Consider the following 24,120-nt stretch of genomic DNA (forward strand, 5'->3'; position numbering starts at 1 on the left):
ATTTACCTAACCCATTATCAATTTGTACCATGAATTATGGATATCAAGTGCTCATATTGTCTACAACAACATGATGGCTGGCCACTTCATGTAAAATGGGAGGTTTGTCATGCAAATCCTCCTATTTTGCACTCCTATTTATTTGGCCACTTCAATTTAGCCTATAGCATTTTCAAACATTTTCACATAATTCCTATTTCATAATTTCACCCCCTTTTTCTTATGGAACAAAAATTAACTAAAATTACCGGGTTCTATCTTAAGCTTGGGCCTTCTAGAGGCCCACTAACATAATTAAGCCTATGCCAACATTTACAGAATTTACGAAAATTGGGGCGTTACAACTCTACCCTCCTTAAAGAAATTTCGTCCTCGAAATTTACGATCCAACTAGTTGAGGTATTGTTGACGATAGTCTCTTCGATTCCCAAGTAGCTTTTCCTTCCATGATTACGCCAAAGTACTTTCACTAACGGAGAGATTTCCTTCTGGGAACCTTAACATCTCGAGCCAATATTTGCACAGCTCCTCCTCAAAGGTCAAATCGATCGAACTTTAATTTACGCAACTAGCGGGACATAAGCGAGGTCGAAGACGATAACGCCTTAACATGGAGACGTGAAAACATCGTGAATCTGTCTAACTCTGGAGGCAATTCCAACTGATAAGCCACTGCGCCTACTCGCTTCAAAACCCGATAAGGCCCAATGAACCGCGGACTCAACTTGCCCTTCTTACCAAACCTTAATATCTTCTTCCAATGAGAAACCTTTAAGAAGACCATATCACCTACTGAGTACTCAATCTCCTTACGCTTCAAATCAGATATCGACTTTTGCCTATCGATGCTTCTTTTAACCGGTCCCTAATTATTCGACCTTATCCTCGATGATCGCCTACCAACTCGGTCCAAGAACTTGTCGCTCTCCTAGTTCGGTCCAACAACTAGGTGTACGACACCTTCGTCCATACATTGCTTCATCGGTGCCATTCGAATACTACGCACAGTAGCTGTTATTGTACGCAAATTTCGCCAACGGCAAGTAATCCTCCCAACTCCCTCGAAAGTCAATCACGCATCCCCTCAACATGTCCTCCAAAATCTGAATAACCCTCTCTGACTGACCATCAGTTTGGGGATGGAAAGCCGTACTAAAGTTCAATCGCATCCCCAACGCCTCATGCAACTTTTTCCAAAATCGAGATGTGAATCTGGGATCCCGGTCAGAGACAATCGAAACTGGGACCCATGAAGTCGTACAATCTCCGCCACATACAGCTTGGCTAACTTTTGAAGCGAAAAGTCAGTACGTACAGGTATGAAATGGGCTGATTTGGTCAACCTATCCACAATCACCCACACCAAGTCTCTCTTTGATGGTGTCAAAGGCAGCCCACTCACAAAGTCCATGGTTACCCTCTCCCACTTCCAAAGTGGTATCTTCACTGACTGTAACAGTCCAGAGGGTAATTGATGCTCAGCTTTCACTTGCTGGCATGTCAGACATTTCCCTACAAACTCCGTTACTTCTCGTTTAAGTCCAAGCCACCAGTACAATTCTCGCAAGTCGTGATACAACTTGTTCCCTCCAGGATGCATGGCACATAGTCCCCCATGAGCTTCCTTCAATATTGTCTGCCTTAAATCAAAGTCCCTCGGAACACAAATTCTTCCTCGGAAACACAGAACTCTATCACTATTTAAACCGAACTCAGAAGTTTCCCCTTCCTTAACTTGTTGAAAACGAGAAACCAAATACTCATCTTCCAACTGCTTTTCCTTAATCTGGTCCACCCAGGTTGGCCTTACTTGCAATTCAGCTAATAAACTGCCATCATCATACAGACTCAAACGAGCAAACATTGCTCTCAGATCAGATATGGTTCTACGACTTAAAGCATTGGCTACCACATTAGCCTTGCCTGGGTGATACTCGATCGAACAGTCATAATCCTTAAGCAACTCAATCCATCTCCTTTGCCTAAGGTTCAGCTCCTTCTGAGTCAACAAATACTTAAGACTCTTGTGGTCTGTATATATAATACACCTCTCCCCGTACAAGTAATATCTCCAAATATTAAGTGCAAATATCACTGCCGCCAACTCCAAATCATGAGTAAGATAGTTCCCTTCGTAAGGTTTAAGCTGTCATGATGCATATGCAACCACCTTACCCTCCTGCATTAACACGCAGCCCAAACCCACGTGTGATGCGTCACTGTACACAGTAAAATCCTTCCCAGACTCCGGCTAAATTAACACAGGTGCTTCAGTCAGAACTTTCTTTAACTTCTCAAAAGCTCCTTGCTGCTTCTCAGTCCATACAAACGGTTCTCCTTTCCTTATGAGTTTTGTCAGGGGTGCTGCCATAACAGAAAAACCTTCCACAAACCTTCTGTAGTATCCTGCCAGTCCTAGGAAACTCTGTATTTCTGACACCGTCCTAGGTGCCTTCCACTCCAAAATTGCTTCAATCTTCGAGGTCCACCTTAATCCCTCAAGAGAGACCGCATGTCCTAAGAAGGTTACCTCCTCAACCAAAGTTCGAGACTTCTTGAACTTCACAAAGAGTTCCTTCTCTCTTAACACTTGCAGACTATCTGGAGATGCTCATCATGTTTCGCTTCTGTTTCAGAATATACCAGGATATTGTTAATAAAGACGACTACGAACTGATCAAAAAATGGTTGGAACATACGATTCATCAGATCCATAAATGCTGCAAGAGCATTCGTCAGTCCAAATGGCATAACCAGAAACTCGTAATGACCATACCGAGTCCTGAATGCCGTCTTATGGATATCTGCCTCCTTGACTCTTAACTGATGATATCCAGATCAAAGGTCGATCTTGGAAAATACAGAAGCTCCTCTAAGCTAGTCGAACAGATCGTCAATCCTTGGCAGTGGATACTTATTCTTAATCGTCAGTTTGTTCAACTGGAGATAATCAATGCACATCCGCATCGTACCATCTTTCTTTTTCATGAATAGCACCTGTGCTCCCCATAGAGACACGCTTGGCCTAATGAAGCCCTTATCCAACAACTCTTGAATTTGAGCCTTTAACTCCACTAACTCCTTTGGTGCCATCCTATATGGTGCGATGGACATGGGCGCCGTTCCAGGCAACAAATCTATTCCAAACTCAACTTCTCATTTCAGAGGCAATCTTGGAAGCTCCTCCGGAAAAACATCTTGGAACTCCTTTACGGTCCTAACCTTATCCACTATCAGTCCCTCCTCTTCTGACTGACTTACAAATGCCAATTAGGACTCACAACCTTTCCGAATCCACTTTTCGGCTCTTAAAGCCGACACCACATTGGACAAATAATCCCTTCGCTCACCTATCACTATAACCTCCTCATCCTTTGTGGTCCTTAACACCATTCGTTTAGCAGCACAATCCAGGGTCGCCTTATGCTTAACAAGCCATCCATTCCCAAAATGAGATCAAACTCTCGAACAGTAACTCCATCGATCTCGGAAAATCCTACCTTGAGTTTCTAAGGGTACATCCCTATACAGTTTGTCTACCCTAACCGAGTGACCTAAAGGACTTAGTACAGATACTCCACTCACAATCTCCTCAGAGCAGTCCAAGTTGTCCATAATCCGTTCTGTGGCCTTTAATCAATATTCTGCCACATTCGAGGCGATACCAGACACACCCCTAAAGATCTCTGCTCCGTTAGCCCGAAGTCATTCAGAAATAGATCCTCGAACTCCATTGCCCGTACTTGCCCTGGCAACCCTTTCTAGAACACGAAGCATTGCCTGTGACAGGGCATCATCCTCGGCACCGCGGTCATGAGACTTTATCTCTGTTGCCGGTGGTACCAGTGCATCCATCGCCTGCATATGTCTCGAAGACGAAGATTTCGCTCGAGCACTTCCTCGGCTCCATCCACGGCCTCTTGTACTCATATCGTATTATCTTGATTACAAATTTTTATGCATCAATTAATATTCCAGTGTTTATTACAGATGTTTTATGAATCAAACAGTAGTTCAGAGTTTGTTTTCGTAGAATCGAAGTCTAGCTACAGTTTCAGTCTCTTATCAGATTTTCCTATGGTTTCAGTATCATCCTATCTAGAGTATCCTAATAGGGTTTGATGCAGACAGATAATTGGAAAATATTCGAAAAGTTCGAGTAATACTTACAGGCTTGGGCCGGAGATTCGGAATGCCACCTTCTAAAGATCTAAATTTTGAAAATCGCATTTTTCGCAATCTTTATAATTTTTTTTTTGTTTTTTTGAAAATCTTTATTTTTTTTTGTAAACCCATTCCACAGCCGAGTTGTTGCAACTTAGGCTCTGATACCACTAAATAAAACACCCCAAACCCAGCCCAAACGTTATGACCGGATCTGACATGCCACATCGAAACGTTCAAAACATTTTATATTGTTGATCCAGAAAAACTTACTTAGTGTTTTAAAAGATAATTTCATTATAGGTTAAAGTGAATGAAAGCTGTGCACCAGGTAGGAAATCGGAAAAGAGGTAGTGAGTCCATCAGACTGCTTAAGTACCAAGCTCCATTCGGATCCAATCCTAGACATGCATACCACCATTGCCACACCTTAACGTCATGATATTTCTAGGAAACCGATTTAATTAAGTCATTTTTAGGAAAAGTGATTAATTTTGAAAAATACTTTCATTGCGGAAGCTTTACTTGTTGTCGTGTTATTTTGAAATCAATTTTTGTTTTTGAAAACGGGCCCTAAAGCTATCCAATTTCAACAGTTAAAATAAGTAATACCTATCTTAGTAAAACATATTAAAACCATAAAAAATAATTAAGCGGCCTTATTACATTTAAAACCCAAAACTTCAAACGTAAATAAAAGATGTCCATTCACGGAAGAAAATCAAACTTTGAGCGGGTAGCCACTCAAATTCCCTCACATTTCTAAGCCCACTATGGTTGGGGATTACCTGCGTGGATGAAAATAAAAGGGGTGAGTTTGGGGAAACTCAGTGTGTAAAATAACCCAACCATAGTCTAAATCAGCTCAACCCACAGAGACAGAATAAGTTGGCCTTAGCCCAAAATAGAAATTCAGAATAAAGCCCATAGGCCCATAACAGAACAGAACAGATATTACATGTTTATGCAGAAACCCAACCCAGATTCATCCATAACACCCCCGTACCAGCCTTACACCATGTGGAGAGACTACTCGACCCACCTAACCTCTACACACCACAGAAATCGCAGCGAGACTGCCAGATATTGTGACAAAGTCACCAGATACAGATATTGTAGTAGAGCCACCAAAATAGATATATGTGGCAGAGCCACCAGATCAGATAATCGTGGCATAGCCACCAGAACAGATATATGTGGTAGAGCCACCATATTAGATAATTGTGGCATAGCCACCAGGACGCTTCCTCCATAATATAACCCATGTCCCCATGCAACAGATATATAATCATGGCATACATCATACAGAATCAGATCGTCATGCTTTTCAGTCAAAATTAACCCTAGGGGTATAACAGTAATTTTGCACCTAGAGGTATAACAGTAATTTTCCATACATAGGGGTATTCAAGTAATTTAACTATTCTTAAGGTTTTCATGCATATCATAGCCATTTACATACGATCAGAAACACTTACCGCATTTTCTTACCGACTTGGGGCCGTTGGCCCATTATCCCGTTTTTGGCCCATTAAGCCCAAAAACATCGAAATACACGGAATCACGCACTCTGCAGTCTTATCACTTTAATTTACCATATACATCAAACTATTAATCTCATGAGCATTAGCACACTTGCAAGATCTCAAAATACCGGCTTTTCGGCTTTTGCCGATCTAGTCTATAAGAGGGTGTTAGTTACACACCTGTTTGCGACGATATGCTAACGAGATCCACACACGAACCGCCTACAATTGGATTACTAACACTTTAATATAACTATTCAAATACAGACTACGTATTAACCCCTTACAATATTCGGCCAACCACACCTACAGATCATAGTAAGCTTATATGAAAACAATAAGCAACTCATTAACAATTTTTTGTCAATGTTTACCACATAATCATAATTTCACTGCAAGCTGTCTTCCTGAGCAACAGTAACTAAATTATTTATAACTGGAGTTACGAAACTCCAAATCAAGTGCCGTTAATTTTCCCTGAAAATAGACTCATATATCTTCTATCCATAAAATTTTCAGAATTTTTGGTATGGCCAATCAATACCAAATTTTTCTTAAATTTTCCCATGTTTCACTATTTGACTAATCTAACCACTCTTCATTACGAATCAAATTTCTCATTGTACAAAATTCAAAATATGTTCTTGTTTATTCCATTTGAAACTAGACTCATTAAGATTTAATTAAATAATTTATGCAGCTTCTAACTCATCTCCCACAATTTATGGTGATTTTCCAAAGTCACGTTACTGTTGCTGTCCTAAGCAGATTTATTACCAAATCACTCTTTCACACCTAACTTGCATGCTTGTTATTTAAACATGTATATCACCAATCAATCATCACATATCTATGATTTTACTTAAGTATAATCTCCATTTCATCATTTTAAAGCACAACATGTTAGCCGATTTTTCCCCTTAGCATCTAAGGCACATGCATGCTCATTTGTTTGGCTCAACTTCACCTATCTTCCATTTTTCATTAAAAGAACATGAAACAACAACCATTTCCTTCATTTTAATTCATGACTAAATGCTCACAACACAACTAAAACCAAAATATGCTTCAAGAGTTAAGGTAGAATCAAGAAGAACTTATGAACATCAAGATAGAAGCAAACTACCATGAACTTACCTTCAATTTTCTTCCCAAGTGACCGAACATTCAAGAGCTTTCTCCTCTCCTTTCTCTTCTCTAACTTTCGGCTATGATGAACAAAGATGGACAAAACTTTGTTCTTTTCACCCCTTTTTCTTTTAATAAAATTTCATATTTCATCCATTTAATTCTTTATTACAAAAGACATGAAATGCCCATCATGGAACATTTACCTAAACCATTATCATGGAACATTTACCTAACCCATTATCATGGAATATTTACCTAATCCATTATCATGGAACATTTACCTAACCCATTATCAATTTGTACCATGAATTATGGATATCAAGTGCTCATATTGTCTACAACAACATGATGGCTGGCCACTTCATGTAAAATGGGAGGTTTGCTATGCAAATCCTCCTATTTTGCACTCCTATTTATTTGGCCACTTCAATTTAGCCTATAGCATTTTCAAACATTTTCACATAGGTCCTATTTCATAATTTCACCCCATTTTTCTTATGGAACAAAAATTAACTAAAATTATCGGGTTCTATCTTAAGCTTGGGCCTTCTAGAGGCCCACTAACATAATTAAGCCTATGCCAACATTCACAGAATTCCCGAAAATTGGGGCGTTACACAAACCTTAGGTAAGGTCTTTTTGACCTGAGCCTGACCGACTTGAAAACATGTCTAAGGTATCGATACCTCATAGAAAGTATCAAAATAAGGTTTTGATACCCTTCCCAAGATATTGATACATGCCTAAAGAAAAATTACTTGAGTATCGATATTCTCCCTAAGATATCGATACCTAGTAGTAAATATCTGTAACACCCCCTAATCCCAAACCGTCGTCGGAATAGGGTTACGAGGCGTTACCGAACATATTGGTTAATTTACAAACAATTTTATGAATAAACGACAAATATATTAAAATTAAATCTTTAAGTCTCTTTTATGAACCCTCGAGGCCTAAATCATGTATTATAAATGAATAGGGACTTATTCAAGTACTCCGAAAATTTTTCGTAATATAATAATAATAATAATAATAATTATTTTTTAAAAAAAAATTCAATATAACCCCTTTAGAAACATCTAACCTTCCCTGCAATTTCAAATTTGCAACTAACTCAACACAACAACAACTCAACAAATACAATCTTCATCTAAATCATATTCGTCTTATAACAATATCACTAATCCTTATTTTATCTAACATTGTATCCATTCATACTTTCAAGTAGTATTTAAACATCTTAATTAATTTCCATTCATATCATATATCAACTTATATTAACTTAACTAATATATTCATGAGTTGAAACAAAACATACTCACATCAGCTCCTATACATGCCATATAAACCATTTAAAATATTTATAACAAATCTACCTGAAAATCGAGATAGTGTGACTTGAGTGTGATGATCCGATCCTCTGACCCTCCCGTTAATCTACAAAGAGCAATAAACATTACAGGTAAGCTAACTATAGCTTAGTAAGTTCGTCGGCTTAAACCATAAACCTTACCAATATTAGTTTCAAAAATTCAAATCATATGGACGTTTCAAGTAAGTTACTTTCATCCTGTAAATCATAATCTCATTTTATGTAACGCCCCCTAACCCTATACCGTCATCGGAACAGGGTTACGAGACATTACCAGTCAGTACAGTCCAATTTCGGTCATTAATTAAAATAAATATTTACACACATCCTAGTTTTAAGATGTTGTCCCTTTAATGGGCCCTCGCGGTCCAATATGAACAGTAAATTCAATTCGGGACTAATTTAGAATCACTACGAATTTTTAGTAAATTTCAAATTCATACTACATACCGTTGCCAACCATAATTTACTCATTTCATGAGTATATCTACAACCTAAATGACTCTCATAAAACGTCCTAGGTACATGCCATTACCAATAATTAACACACTTTACCTTAATGAATTCGGGATCGAACTGGGATGCTGATTCAACGTTCTATCTTTACTAAACCTACGCACGGAAACAAACCGTACGCTGAGTATGGTATACTCAGTGGTATTTCCATAATCCGAACACTTAATAATATAACAATTAAACTTAAAATCACAATAACAATTTTAAGTATTCATTTATTTGTTTTATAGATAAAATTTCAATTACTTACCATATAAATTCTATACAAGTCATATAACAAACACAATAACATATTTGTTCAATTCTTTTCATTTACTTACCGTATAAATTCTATACAATATATTCACAATTCACTTGTTTTCACACTTTACTTCTTAACAATATACCATTTTAATTCATTCTATCATCAATCATCATCCATTTGAACTTCACTCATTTCATGAACCTTTTGGTTCATGTTTTCAATCTCATATCTCAATTTCAATTCTCAATTCAATTTCTCATTTCATTCCAATAGCTCAATCAATCAAATTCACTCGACTTATCTTTTCACTTATTTACCCCTATTAACAAGACTCGGACCTTGGCGGATACGGATCCAACCAAACACACCAATATGGCACCCAAAGCCTCATCGGATAGTTCAAGCAATATTTGACACCCAGTGTCTCATCGGCCTAGCCAAGTAAAGTTGGTACCAGTACCTCATCGAATCTATCCAAGAAATATAGTGACACCAGTGTCTCATCGACTCGAGGTCGAAGAATCCTGAACACTTCCAATCCTATGGCATGCCAACTATATCCGACTCAGCCCGATCTTTATTAATAGGGTATTCAATTCACTTTCAATTTTTTAATCAATACACATTTTAATTAATCACATAAATTCATAATTTAATACAATTCAATTCACTTTTCAATAACAAATATCCAAATATCACAAATCTCATATTTAAAATTTTCAAACAATTTATATTTCAATTCAATTCAAATAATCAATATATATTCAATATTCAATATATATATCTATATATATATCGTAATTCAATCAATATAAATTCAATAAATTCATCACATACTATATCAATCCATTTCATTTGCAAAACACAATAATTCTTACTTCAAAACACTTAATATACATATTAAGAAATAAATTCAACAATTAAGTATTAGGTTCGGATTATAGAAATACAAACCGTAATTTTCGAGCTAACTCCCGTTGACTTTGTCTTGTCCTTTTTTAGCCAAGATTTCTGGTACCACCATTGACTACGAAATTAATACAATTCATAATCATTAATACATTACTAATTCATATCTTGATTTATAGAATTCTAAATTAAGATCCGCTAATTTTTCCTGAAACTAGACTCACAAATCTTCTTACAATAAAATTTTCAGAATTTTTGGTTCAGCCATTAAGTACAGTTTATTCTTTAAATTCACCCCTATTTTGCTGTCTGACAGTTTTGTCCCTTCTTCACTAAAAATAAATTATCTCACAGTACAGAACTCGGATAACATTCTTGTTGATTTGTAATGAAAATAGACTCATTAGGGATTCTAAACATATAACTTTAAGCCTCTAATTATTTTTATTCAATTTTTGGTGATTTTCCAAAGTCAGAACAGGGGAACCCGAATTCATTCTGACCTTGTCTCACAAAATTCATTATATCTCATAATTTACAATTCAATTGCTTATATTGTTTCTTCTATAAGAAACTAGACTCAATAATATTTAATTTCATATTTTTTCATCCTCTAATTCAATTTATACAATTTTTGGTGATTTTTCAAACTTAGACTACTGCTGCTGTTCAAAATAGTCTTAGTACAAAATGTTGATTTACTTTAATTTCAATTTAATTCTAACTAAATTCACTTACTTTTCTATCTTAATTTATACTTTATTTCTATTAAAATTTCATCCATACTCTCATTTAAATATTAAATTTCCAGCATACTTTCCTAATTTCAAAATTTCATCAATTTAGTCCCTTCAACATAAAACTTATAACTTACTTTACAATTTGATCCTATTATCAATTCTAGCTTGAAATTTACTCAATTAAACCCTTAATTCACTATTCTATTCAACATGAACTATACTTGAAAATCTATAAACTCTCAAAATATCAACTTAATTTCATCAAAGTCTTGTTCCAAAGCTTCTAAAACATCAAAATTTAAGAAGAAATGACTTAATTGACTTACCAAATTAAACTTTGAGCCTTGAAACCCAAATTTTCCTTTTTCTTTTTCTTTCTTTCTTTCTCCCCTGTTTCTTCTCTGTTTCGTTTGCTTTTATTCTGTTTCTTATGTTTCTTTACTTATTTATATAGTATAATATATAATATAATATACTATAATATAATAATAATTTAATATATATTTTAACACATAAAATCTCAGATTTTTATGTTTATGTCATCTCACTTAGGACAAATGGCATAATTCCATTTTGGTCCTCTTCATTTTCTTTTAATCTACAATTCAACTTTCATCCTTTATTCAATTTAGTCATTTTTCCTAATTACTCTTAATTAAACTAAATTTACTTAATTAAACTCTAATTAACCACTCAATTGACTTCGTAAATATTTTAATAAATATTTACGAATCCATTTTCAAAAGCGGATACCGAAAATACACTTTTTGATAGCGGTAAAATTGGTCGTTACATTTTAAAATAATTTACTTAATTGAGCTCAAAATAATGATAACATTATTTACATTTCTTTTCCACGTTACAATTCGACTTCTTGACTTGTCAATTTAAGGAGCGACTTACGGTTTGAGTACATCGTGATGCGAAACCGAAATCTAACTAAAGCACAAAAGTGCTAAGCGGAAGCCGAAGAATGGCTGAAACACATAAGTGCTAAGCAGGCTTAGAAGGCTAAGCTGAAGCTCATCGGTGGCTGAAACCCAAAGGGTTAAGCGAAACTCATATGAGTTAGCAGGCTCGTAAGAGCTAAGCGAGAAAACAAACACGAGTTAGCAACAAATCTGAATCTCGGTTTACTTGGAGTAATTCACCGTCAATTCATCTTTTCACGAGCGATCGTACTCATTTCTTGCGTTAGTTCCTTGAATTACTCGATTCAATTTACGTAACTTTTGTACATGATTTAATTATTTTCAAAAATTAACATACATAAATATTAATCACCATTCATAAAATAACATTGAAATTTAATAATTTAGCAAATGCAATTTACGGAACAATTTGCGATGAGTTAATTGCTCAAGAAATCTTTACAACTCTGCAAAATTGTTAAGTAATTAATCAATAAAATCATTAAAATGATAAAAATGAAATGAAATAAATGATTTATTTTGAGCTCAATTAAGTAAATTATTTTAAAATGAGATTATGATTTACTGGGATGAAAGTAACTTACTTGAAACATCCATATGATTTGAATTTTTGAAACTAATATTGGTAAGGTTTATGGTTTAAGCCGATTTAACTTACTAAGCTATAGTTAGCTTACTTGTAATGTTTATTGCTCTTTGTAGATTAACGGGAGGGTTAGAGGATCGGATCATCACACTCAAGTCACACTATCTCGATTTTCCTAGTAGATTTTGTTATAAATACTTTAAATGGTTTATATGGCATGTATAGGAGTGATGTGACTATGTTTTGTATCAACTCATGAATATATTAGTTAAGTTAATATAAGTTGATATATAATATGAATGGAAATTAATTAAGATGTTTAAATACTACTTGAAAGTATGAATGGATATAATGTTAGATAAAATAAGGATTAGTGATATTATTATAAGACGAATATGATTTGGATGAAGATTGTATTTGTTGAGTTATTGTTGTGTTGAGTTAGTTGCAAATTTGAAATTGCAGGGAAGGTTAGATGTTTCTAAAGGGGTTATATTGAATTTTTTTTAAAAAAAATAATTATTATTATTATATTACGAAAAGTTTTCGGAGTACTTGAATAAGTTCCTATTCATTTATAATACATGATTTAGGCCTCGAGGGTTCATAAAAGAGACTTAATGATTTAATTTTAATATATTTGTTGTTTATTCATAAAATTGTTTGTAAATTAACTAATATGTTCGGTAACGCCTCGTAACCCTATTCCGACGACGGTTTAGGATTAGGGGGTGTTACAATATCGATACATTTTCTATTATATCAATTATACAAGCTTTAATCCTGACCCAAATCTAACTTTAACATTTATAATTTGAATTAAACTTAAACAAAATTTTAAATCCACTTTCTAAGTTGGACTAGACCTAAACTTATTGATTGAGCGTAAAATTTTATTAAGACTCGCTCGTACTCGACCCTACCCCATGTAGAGAATCGCAGAAGGGCGAACGAAAGTAAAAGAGACAAAAACGATGAATAAAATATTATATTATACAAATAATACACTCACTGCCCAAGCTTTAACTCCACGCTCTCCTCCTCGTCTTCTATCTTTCTCTGCTATAATTCCTATCAAAATACATAAAATAATAAAAGCACGTCAAAATTAAATCCCATCCGCCATGAATTCCCTCTTCCTTCTCCTTGTCAAAACCCTCACTTTTTTCAACTCCTAAAAGCCTAAACCGTGCAAAAAAGAACCAAACCCATTTCTTAATCGGATCCAAAACCCCATGTACTTATCGGAGAAACCCCGTTCCATAGATTTGTACAAGGAGGAAGGTCCTGCTACCGCCAGTGACATGATCATCGAGGTCACTACCAATGGGGATTTGCCACCTCACCACCACCACCACCCCCCTCCTCAGCAGCAGCAAATTATCTTAGGTGAAAGCAGCTGCGAAGACCCAGAAGTCAAAGCCCCCAAGAAACGAGCCGAGACCTGGGTTCAAGACGAAACTCGAAGCCTTATCGCCTTTCGGAGGGAAATGGATGGCCTTTTCAATACTTCGAAATCCAACAAGCACTTGTGGGAGCAGATATCGGCTAAAATGAGAGAGAAAGGGTTCGATCGATCCCCAACTATGTGTACAGACAAATGGAGGAACTTGTTGAAGGAGTTTAAAAAAGCTAAGCATCAAGATAGAGGGAGTGGGTCTGCTAAGATGTCTTACTATAAGGAAATTGAAGAGATTTTAAGGGAGAGAACGAAGAATGCTTATAAGAGTCCAACTCCTCCTCCTAAGGTTGATTCTTATATGCATTTCGCTGACAAGGGTATATGCTATATTTTATTTATCACCCTTTTTTTTTTTTAAAATTTGCATTTGACAAGTGGAGTTTATATTAAATTGTTGTTATTCCGTAATTGAATGATGGTTTTGCGGACTTCCTCTTTAAAAGGCTTTATTTGGATTCAAGAATCTGTTTTTGGGTGATATGGCATTAATGCGTTTCCACTGTATATACTGATGTCTAAGCTTTATACCATCAGAATTTTTTGTTAATTGCTGCTAGAATTTTTAAAGTTGAATGACTTTTGCTCTGTCCATCTTTTCTTGAAGTGTCAGACGTATATCCAGATATTGCTATCAAAATATGATGCTAGTCCTCAAATACGTGGAAACCTTAGAAAAGAACTAATCATACCCGTACTAGACATTCCCACCTTCGGACTCCGAGTAACTTAGCTTAAGATGGTAGTATAAACTGCAGTTGAAGAAAGAAATAGGTTTGGTTCTTTAACCGTACGAGTTCCTTTGACTGGAAATGACTTGACAGTCTTCCTCTTTCTCCTGTTACTTTTTTATGATTTTATTGTGTGCTTTGAAGAAGGTGGGTTTGCCTTCATGTATCCTCATGAAAATTAGAACTTGCACAATGGCAGCTTTTAAATGATATTTTTGTTAGAGCTTAGACAGGTAAATTTCAACGTTGATTAAATGTACTTTTGAAGCAAGGGGTCATGCATTGAAAAATAATGAGGGGCTCAATTAAAATTTTGAATACCACCTTTTTAATAAGAGTATGGAAGTATTATGTTGCTATTTGCAAATTTTATTTTCGAAGAGGCAAAGAGAGAGTCATCTATTTATGGTGTTTTGATTTCCTCTCTGTTGTCTTATCTGGTTTACTCTATTGTTCTGTACCTCTTGGCTGCTTTTACGAGGTTTTCTGGGTTTTTGTCTTATGCGGGCATGATACCTTGCTGTTGCATATCACTTAATGAAAATTCTATATAAGATTTAGCCTCCTGCTTTTGGAGATTTCTGCTTCCTCTCCCTCTTTCTCCCTTTGCTGCAAAGGTGTTGTTTCTTTATTCTTATTGCAACACATATCGAGTCTTACTTGTCATTACTATGACTTTAATAATCATTATCAATATTGTTTGACTCTTGCAGGTTTTGAGGATGCTGGCATGTCATTTGGCCCTGTTGAAGGTTATTATTTTTTGTTTCAATTTGAGATTGCTCTCTTCTGGTTTTTCTTCTTTTATGTTTTTGGTTTCCTGTCCTTTATATGCTTCTTGTAGTATTTCTCTTCAAGTTAATATGGGTAATACATAGAATCTATTGGATGCAGTGCCATTAATCTTTTTGACACTATATCTCATCATCTTCTTGCTTGCTTTTAGGAGCTTTATGGGGCATGATTAGAGAAGAGTGTATCTATCTTGAAACTCCTATTTTGGGAGCTGCAAGTTATGTGCATATTTTTCATAAGGCCAACACTGTTACCTGTTGTGTTAATGAGGCCATCTTTAGGTACTGTCCCCTCTATTTATTTCATCAGTCAAATCGGATGTACTTTTATGAACTTAAAACCGAACAATCACTTTTTGCTTTTCAGTAACCTCTCTTTTCAGCTTTGTTAACATCTTTCATGAAGCTGAGACTCCTCCGTCGACAGCCTTGGTTGTTTGTTTCCTTTTTTCACAATCTCTTGCAGCAAATTTTGACATTTTAATTGTAGTGACATTGTCATTAGCCTTGTAGTGAGCCCAACATACCAACTGCTCCCACCTAGGATGAGTTCTCCTGAGATTGTAAGTCATGTGCTAATAGAGACCAGCTGATTATCTACAATACTACTATTACTACTACTACTACTACTACTACTACTATGGAGCACTCATAATTATCAGATGGAAACTGTTCTTAACAATGACTTTGCCTAGAGAGCAATCAGCATCTCTAGACAGTCGATGGTATATTTTATTATATCTTCCCTTCCATCTGGTGAAATTTGTAATGTCTGCACATGACTTCAACAACCTTTAACTGCACAAAGTACATGTTTTTGTTAGGGGCAGAAAGCTGAAATGTGGATTAATTCAATCTAATGGATGACACGCATCTATCACTGGGGTCCATAAGCTTGCTATCTATATTATGTGGTTATGTAATCTTATGTATTCTCTTTGATTTCAATCTGATGAAAGTTTTATTTTATTGGGAATATTTAGAATGGGGTGTCAAACAATGAAAAGAGGATTGATTGTGCAGGTTGATGCCCTTGCATGCCGGACTAACATCTTTGTACTCTACAGAATTGCTACTTGATCTGTAGTGAATGACCTTTTACTGCAGCATGTCTTTCATCTATTCACCATAGAACACTTGTTTTATTTTTCATGTTACGTTTTTTCTCTAATTATCTTAAAAGTCATGCATCTCCTTCTGTTTGTGCATTCTGGTATGCAGCTAGTTGTAGGCCAATACTTAATCTTGAAAGACGTTTAGATCATGAGGGCCATCCTCTTGCTGTCGCTGCAGCTGATGCAGTTGCAGCCAGTGGGGTTCCTCCTTGGAATTGGAGAGAGACCCCTGGAAATGGTAAGTTGTGTTAGAATTTTTGCTGATCCAAATTTACCAAAAAACATGAAGTTTTTTTTTTTTTTTGTTCCACAAAATTTTGCTACAAAAAAAAAATGAAGATTTTGCATGTAGCACGATGTTTAGTTTTTTTTTTTTGGGTTCGTCATGTGCACATTTTATTTGTGCTTGCTCAACTGAATGCTCTTGTGTTAAATGCTCTTTGATTATGAACATGGGATCCGAAATCTTGTCTGACATGAAAGTTTTGATTATGATGAAAATCTTTGTACTTCTGATTATCTTTCCCACCCTTTTTGGTAGGTGTGGACTGCCAAGCATATGGAGGAAGGGTTATAACCGTCAAGTTTGGGGAGTACACCAGAAGGATTGGTATAGATGGTTCTGCTGATGCCATCCGAGATGCAATTAAGTCTGCTTTTAGATTGAGAACTAAGCGTGCGTTTTTGTTGGAGGATGAAGACCACATTGTTCATAGCCTTGACAGGGAGATGCCTTTAGGGAATTATACTCTCCACCTTGATGAAGGTGCGTCAACATTCATGCTGTTTTGTTGACTATACTGACCACCCCCCCCCCCCAAAAAAAAAACCAAAAAAAAAAACTCATAATTGTTTTCATAAAAATATGATAGATGAAAGATACAGCTTCAAATGATGTAATAATCTTGATCATCTATAGAACATAGGTAAGGGTAATCCCTATGGATTTTAATCCCTCACAAGATCACCACAATATGAGAGCCTCATGCATTGGCCACCCTTAACGGTACTGATACATAAGATATATAGCCTACACTTAATTATGCTATCAAGCATACCTGCATGCTGCAGGCCCTATTTTTTCCATTTGCAGAAGAGAAACGAAGTTCCTTATTATTTGTTTATTTTCAAATTCCTACACTCAGGTTTGCCTATAAAAGTTTGCCTTTATGATGAGTCGGATCATATACCAGTCCACACAGAGGAGAAGATCTTTTATGTAGAAGATGATTACCGTGAATATCTACTCCGTCGAGGCTACACAGGTCTCAGGGAGATTAATGGATACAGAAACGTTGACAATTTGGACGACCTTAGAACTAATGCCATATATCGAGGTGTGAGTTGAAATCTGGCACATCTTGCTTGCACAACTGCATTGCTGTCAAGAGGTTATAATAAAGTGGCCTTATCCTGGCATAAGTGTGTATGTAGAATTCCAAGATCTGCTCTAATGCTTTTCTGAAGATTGTGATTTTGCTTTTTTGCTCAAGTCAGCTTTTAATAGGATGTTGTATAATGTTTCTTCTTAGGTATTCACTCAAGTGCAGTTTGTAGATGTGCATTTCAGTTGAAAACGAAGTAGTCTAGCAAGCTTTTTACATGTAAATTTTACAGCATTTTGATCCGTCTGCTGCTTGAAACTTCAGTTTTGAAAATTTATCTTGCTTTTGGTTATTTTCTTGATAGCATAGCCCAAACCACAAGCAACCAAATACTCTGAAACTGACAGTTGAAGAACCGCCAACATCAATGGCAGGGATTGCTTAAAAACTCATTTCAATACTTTTCAAAGTAAATTATTTCATGGTTTGTAATAGAAACCTGAACAAAATTTTCTGAACAGTATGTTCGTGCTTTATATTTGAAACCTTGTCAGCCAACAAATGTATAAGGTACTTATAATCGAATATTAAGTATCAGTTCAGTTGGAAAATGATTAAAATGCTCTTCTATATACAATTAAAATATATTATTATAATTGTTTTTTTATAATTTTATATAAAATCAATAAAAACTTATTTATAATGAGACCATAGTCTAGGATACAATAAAATTTGAATCTTTAATTTTATCATTAAATTTAAATCTTAGAGCGATATTATTAAAAGGGTAGTCATGAATTTTAAATATAAACCATACAATGAGACATGAAGAATGCGAAAAAAAAAACACCTTTTAACTGCATTATTTCAATCAAAATTTCACTTTAATTTTACAGACTTTTAATAAATATATTAGTTTATTAGTTAGCTCTTTCACTTATACCATGAGCTTGCCATAGTCAAGATATTGGGATAAATATATTAGTTGATTGTTGAATATATTATCTGTGATATGATTGTTGATTGGTGGATGCTAGGTTTTAATAACTAAATGATATAATGACTTAATTGACTCTTCAACTTTATAAAAAGTTATTTTAGTAATATATTTAATTTTATGTTTTTTAGTCCTTAAACTTGCGTTTTTGTTAAATTACCCAAAATAAATAGAAAATTAATGTTTTATTTTTGCTGATGTGGCATAGATGTAGATTGCTACGTGAATGACACATCAATATTTAATTAATTTTTAAAATTTAAAATTTTAAAAATTATAAAACTATTTTAAAATTTTAAAATAATTAAAATAATTTAAAAGTATTTTTTGAATTTTAAAATTTAAAAATTAATTAAATGTTGATGTATCATTATATGGTAATCCACATGTATGTAACCACGTCGATAAAATTAACAAACATTAAATTTTCCAACAATTTTAGAATAATTTGACAAAATACAATTTCAAAAGTTAAAAAAAATAAAGTGAAATGAAAGGCTAAATAATTTTTATTTATAAAGTTGAAGGAGCAAAATTATTATATCTATTTTCCAGAAAATGGATAATTTTGCTCCATAGATAAGGGTAGTGATAGTTTCTGATTTAAATTCAATAATAATTTGATTTGGTATATATATATATATATATAAATGGTAATGATACATTCATTGTGATTGAAACGTGTCGTGTTTATAATATTATTTTTATTTAAATATATTGTGTTTGTATCGTATTTCATATGTAAAATTAGTAAAGATTGAAAATAAAAAACATTGATAAACAAAATGAATACTGAATATTTTCAATTCAAACTAGAGTTTATGCTCAAACATAAAAATTAAGCTTAATATTAAATACGAAATTTCAAGTAATGTTTTATAGGGAACAACATGTTCGGGCATATATCTTTAGGATAATCGAGATCTTTTAATGCCTGTCAAATCACAAAATATTGTATATTTAAGGTAGCTGCTAAAACTTGTGGACCTCAGAGAAGCGAGTCGGCTCAGCTGGGGATCAACGGTGTTGGCGACATTGTACCAAGAGATGTGTCGAGTGACAACCACATAAAATTAAAATTGGTGATTGCATGCTCCTACTACAATTATGGGCGTGGTATCGACTACCATTTTTACATCCCTGAGTTGACATCCCTTATACATTCCCACTCGTTATAATACACGTGTCTATTGTATCTATATTTGTATTTGTATATATAGTATGCCTTATGTTGCTGTTAAACTAGACACTTAATAAGCATGACTTTTGCTACTGAGTTGATTTGTTATAAACATTTTATTTGCTACCATATTGAACTATTATAGGCATATTGATTGCTACTGTATTGTTCTGTTAAAAGTATAATTAAATGCTACTGTATTAATCCGTTTTGAGCTTGCCATATTGCATTGCATTGGGTGGGATGATATGTACGGAGGAAGAAGTAACAGTTTATCTGCAAATTTATTTTGCACCTACGACCTAGTGGTAGTGTTTATCCTTTAACTACAAATATGTCATACATCCACAACCCATCTGTAACATTAACCTGCAAATATGTTGTGCATCTACAGTCCAGTGACAATATTATTTGCGATATTTTGCTATATATCCATAGCCCAATGACAGATTTCATCTACGAGTTTTTGTTGTGTATCCACTACCCAGTGATAGATTTTATCTATGAAACCAATGGTGGTTAAACCACAACTCGGTGTGTAGGTGGTTGGAGTTTAGGGGAACTTCCATTATAGTGTGTAGCGGTGGCGTAGGATCTTTTTTGAGATGACATATATGTATTTATTGTTGAAGTGATCTAAAATATTGATATTTTAAAATTGCTATTGTGTAATGTTCTATGTATTGTGTTTCTATATGCTTAAGAGTTTGCATTGGTTTACTTGTGATGGAACTTACACTTATCTTCATAACTTACTCTTTTTTTTTTTCATCTTTACAGATAACCCACCAGGGCAGGACGCGGACAAGAAATACGGAGAGCTTGGAAACGTTTTATTTTATTGAAAGTATTATTAGGCTTATTTTTATTATTTATGTTATTTCGAAACTGTACCATTTTATTTATTTTGTAGCATGGGGTTCATATGTAGAGTTTATTTAGCATGCATAACATTTAACTTAATTTTAAAATAAAGTTTTTATTTAATTAAGGCATGAAATATAGTTTATTAAAACTAAGTAAAATAAATCACCTTTTCGTTGTTAGATTGTAGATAAAAAATGAATACTAAATAAATGAAAAACTAAGTTTTCTTAAAAGTAGTCACAGTTGCATAGGAAAGTTAAATTAAATCGGTTTTTGATAACTTGTGAGTTTTTCTGAAAATAGACTAGGTTTTCTTCCAAAATAAATAAATGTTTTAAAATACCTGTTTTATAAACCCCAATCGTACTAGGCCATCTCGGTGGCCGATGTAATCTCTTGAATTCGGGTTTAACATTTAGGTCGGATTGAGAAGGTTAAAACTTTTATGAATATAAAACCGAACAATCACTTTTTACTTTTCAATAACCTCTCTTTTCAGCTTTGCTAACATCTTTCATGAAGTTGAGACTCCTTCGTTGATAGTCTTGGTTGTTTGTTTCCCTTTATTCATAATTTCTTGCAACAAATTTTGACATTTTAACTGCAGTGACACTGTCATTAGCCTTGTAGTGAGCCCAACATACCAACTCCTCCCACATATGATTTTGAATTTTCAATACTTTATTTAATTTTGATGTTTTGAATTTTTTAAAAATAAATAAATTATTGAAAAAAACATTTGATAATGTCGATCGATTTGTTACTATAATATCAAAATTAATTAAATTAAACTTTTTCTAAATTTTATTTTTATATTTCCAAGTTATTCATAACTAATTCAATTCAACTAACTCATATTGAATATTTTTACAAAATTTAAATTTATTTTGATTATATAATATCGAATCTTTCATGCTAAGCTAAAAGCAAAAAAAAAAAAAAACCTTTACACTTAATTAAATTAATTTCTTTTCTTTATTTGGGTAAACAATTAATTATTATTATTTATTTGGCATGAAAAATAAAATTAATTAATTATTATTGTTCTTCATTTGAGTTTGCTCTAATGCTTTTCTTAAGATTTTAATTATGCTATTTTGCATTAACTCTGTTGTTAATAGTATGCTGTATAATGTTTCTTCTTATGTATTCACTAAAGTACAATTTCTTTATTTATCAATAGAGTAGTTCTAACAATGTTTTACATGGTGCCAATGTTACAAAATTTTGATTGACTGTCACTGCCTTTGAATGGTCTCTTGCACATTTGCTAAGTACGTTAGCTCAACTTTAGGCGTCATTCGCCCACTAAGGTCAATAAAAGACTCGACATGCCTTTTTTTTATTGAATTTAACTAAACCAAGAAAACATAACTAAAACATACTAAAATTGCTTGTAATCAAGCTCCTCAAGTACAAAAACGAGTTTAATCTGCTATACCGAATTACATAGATCAGTCACCAACGACTCAAAACTCTAATTTTGAGAAATTGTCTTTCATTTGGTTATTTTCTTAAATACTATTATTTAAGCCATTTGGAACCTAATACTCTAAAAGTGACAGTTGAAGGGCGACCAATATCAGTGGCATAACGTACTAAAAACATATTTCAATCATTTTCAATATAGATTATTTGATGTTGATTTGAGCTGAATTAAGATATTTAATTCGGACTTGTAAATTTTTCATTTGTAAAAAAAGAAAGAAAGTGATTTTACTTCAAACAATAATAAGAGATAATTTGTTACCACCTAAATTGATGAACAAGAACTTGAAATGATATATACCTGAATACGGTAACAATACATTAATTGTGCTACATTCATGTCTTATTTATAATATCTTTTTTATTTAGGTATATTGTGTTTGTACAAAATTAGTAAAGACCAAAACCCTAGGTATCAAACATGTTCAATTCTAATTCTAATTCTAATTCCAATTCCAATTTGAGTTTGAACTTGATTTGCACCACAGAATTTGAGCTTGATGTCAAGTATGAGAATCCAACTCAAGTTTTATCAAATAGAGAAGCCTAATTAAATTTAGTAAAGCTAATCAAAGCAGTTTAATCTTTACCTTGTATCAAGTTTATATTTTAGAAGTGAAAGTCAATAAAGCTATATTGGAGCATTCAATTCTCGAGGTTTCTATGGAGATTAAGATTGAATTTCTAGGCTCAGTTCTACCCCATTAAATAACTTTAAAGTTTTTATCTTGATACAAGAGTTAATATTATTTTCAAGCACATATAACTGATGGTGTAGGAAGGGGTCAAACTTTTGGTCCGCTTTCTCTCCGTACTATTTCAAAAATTTTAAAATTTTTAATATTTTAATATTTAAAACATAGTAAAAAAAAAAAAATTGACTAACAACAAAAATATAATTTAATCTTTTCTTATCCTAGACCACAAATAAAAAATTTGGAACATAATTCACATTTGTTTCTAAACGGTTGGACCAATAATCAATTTATTGGCATAATGCATTCTAGATTTTGTAGCATTAATTTTCTTGACTCCACTTAGAACAAAATAATAATAATTAGTAAAAAAATCCCCACAAATCTTCTCAAGGATGTTTTGCTGATTTACTTTCCTTTTTAGACATAGTTTCGTAAGGAAAAAAATTAAAACATAATAATCTCAAAGAATCCAAAGAAATTAATATTACTCCATGCAACACAAAATAAGATACTATATATATTGAAGCCATAAGCTATACATTGCCACCAACATAGTTAGTTAGATAAAGAGATGGAGAAGTTTTCATTCAATTTGTTTATATTCACTACCATCTTAATCTTTGCAACTCGTTAGTTTCTTCTTATGCAATTCTTTTATTTCATTTGATATGAATATTATCTTTTTTGTTTAATCTAATACAAGGGAATTTTGATTGCAGATTCAGAGATGATGGCAGAGGCAAGAGGACCTGTCATTTCGTGTAGATGCAGTAAAACCGAAGATTGTCATGGTATTTGCGCCGCATGCCCCAACTATAAGTGCATTAATAACCTTTGTACTTGCCTTTCAGACGCACCTCCATTTCCATAGTCTTAGAATCTACACACTCCTATAGTTGAATTAAATGATGGGATTTTTTTTTTTGTGTAATTTGAAATAAATTATCTTGTAATGGATTTAATAAAAAAATATTGTTATTATTGTTATTTTAATTTTCTTTTTACCCTTCTCTCCCCCCTCCCTCCATTTGTAGTAGTGTAAAGTAGGTTACATTTCAAATAAATAAAAAGAGTTACAATCTTTTTTTAAAACTAAAAGAAATAATAATAAGAACAAAAGACAGGAGAAAAATTAAGACACAAAATGAGAAGATAATTCTTTTTTCTACTTGTATCTTATAAGCTTGTATATGGCTTCAATTTATAGGGCTTCAATAATTATAAGCTAAAAATAATATAAACAGGAATATCAAAAATCTCAATAAAATGAACAAGTATTTCATAAGTTGCAAGTTCCACTGTATTCTGGTGGGGACACTGTAACAGCTCGAATCCGGCCTAGACGT

At 33.7% G+C, this 24,120-nt stretch overlaps 1 protein-coding gene and 2 long non-coding RNA genes across 5 annotated transcripts; 2 read left to right on the forward strand and 1 right to left on the reverse strand.

Moving 5' to 3' along the window:
* Positions 1 to 8,591: 8,591 nt before the first annotated feature.
* Positions 8,592 to 11,034, reverse strand: LOC128285277 (uncharacterized). Of its 2 annotated transcripts, XR_008275744.1 has the most exons (3): positions 10,929 to 11,034; positions 9,908 to 9,980; positions 8,592 to 8,805 (listed from the first exon to the last, which is right to left on the reverse strand). It is a non-coding gene; the product is annotated as an uncharacterized LOC128285277 (long non-coding RNA). The 2 variants fall into 2 exon arrangements; XR_008275743.1 differs by lacking the exon at positions 8,592 to 8,805 and having other exon boundaries at positions 9,803 to 9,980.
* Positions 11,035 to 13,075: 2,041 nt separating this feature from the next.
* On the forward strand, positions 13,076 to 17,877 carry LOC108479690 (trihelix transcription factor GT-1-like). Of its 2 annotated transcripts, XM_017782423.2 has the most exons (5): positions 13,076 to 13,899; positions 15,024 to 15,062; positions 16,326 to 16,457; positions 16,761 to 16,985; positions 17,365 to 17,877. In XM_017782423.2, the coding sequence occupies exons 1-5, from the start codon at positions 13,356 to 13,358 to the stop codon at positions 17,565 to 17,567; spliced, it is 1,143 nt and encodes a 380-aa protein (XP_017637912.2). In that variant the 5' UTR covers positions 13,076 to 13,355; the 3' UTR covers positions 17,568 to 17,877. The 2 variants fall into 2 exon arrangements, with proteins under 2 accessions (XP_017637912.2, XP_017637913.2); XM_017782424.2 differs by lacking the exon at positions 16,326 to 16,457 and having other exon boundaries at positions 13,078 to 13,899.
* A 5,401-nt stretch (positions 17,878 to 23,278) lies between these two features.
* Positions 23,279 to 23,761, forward strand: LOC108479054 (uncharacterized). The gene is made up of 2 exons (XR_001870397.2): positions 23,279 to 23,403; positions 23,494 to 23,761. It is a non-coding gene; the product is annotated as an uncharacterized LOC108479054 (long non-coding RNA).
* Positions 23,762 to 24,120: the final 359 nt, after the last annotated feature.

This window comes from Gossypium arboreum, chromosome 12, assembly GCF_025698485.1.
Source record: "Gossypium arboreum isolate Shixiya-1 chromosome 12, ASM2569848v2, whole genome shotgun sequence".
NCBI lineage: Eukaryota > Viridiplantae > Streptophyta > Magnoliopsida > Malvales > Malvaceae > Gossypium > Gossypium arboreum.

What these genes read in the sequence shown, in the direction of transcription:
- LOC108479690 (XM_017782423.2), top strand. Translation starts at nt 13,356, where the DNA reads ATGTACTTATCGGAGAAACCCCGTTCCATAGATTTGTACAAGGAGGAA. An exon ending in TATGCATTTCGCTGACAAGG is followed by an intron (nt 13,900 to 15,023) that starts GTATATGCTATA and finishes TGACTCTTGCAG; the next exon opens with GTTTTGAGGATGCTGGCATG. An exon ending in TACTCTCCACCTTGATGAAG is followed by an intron (nt 16,986 to 17,364) that starts GTGCGTCAACAT and finishes TCCTACACTCAG; the next exon opens with GTTTGCCTATAAAAGTTTGC.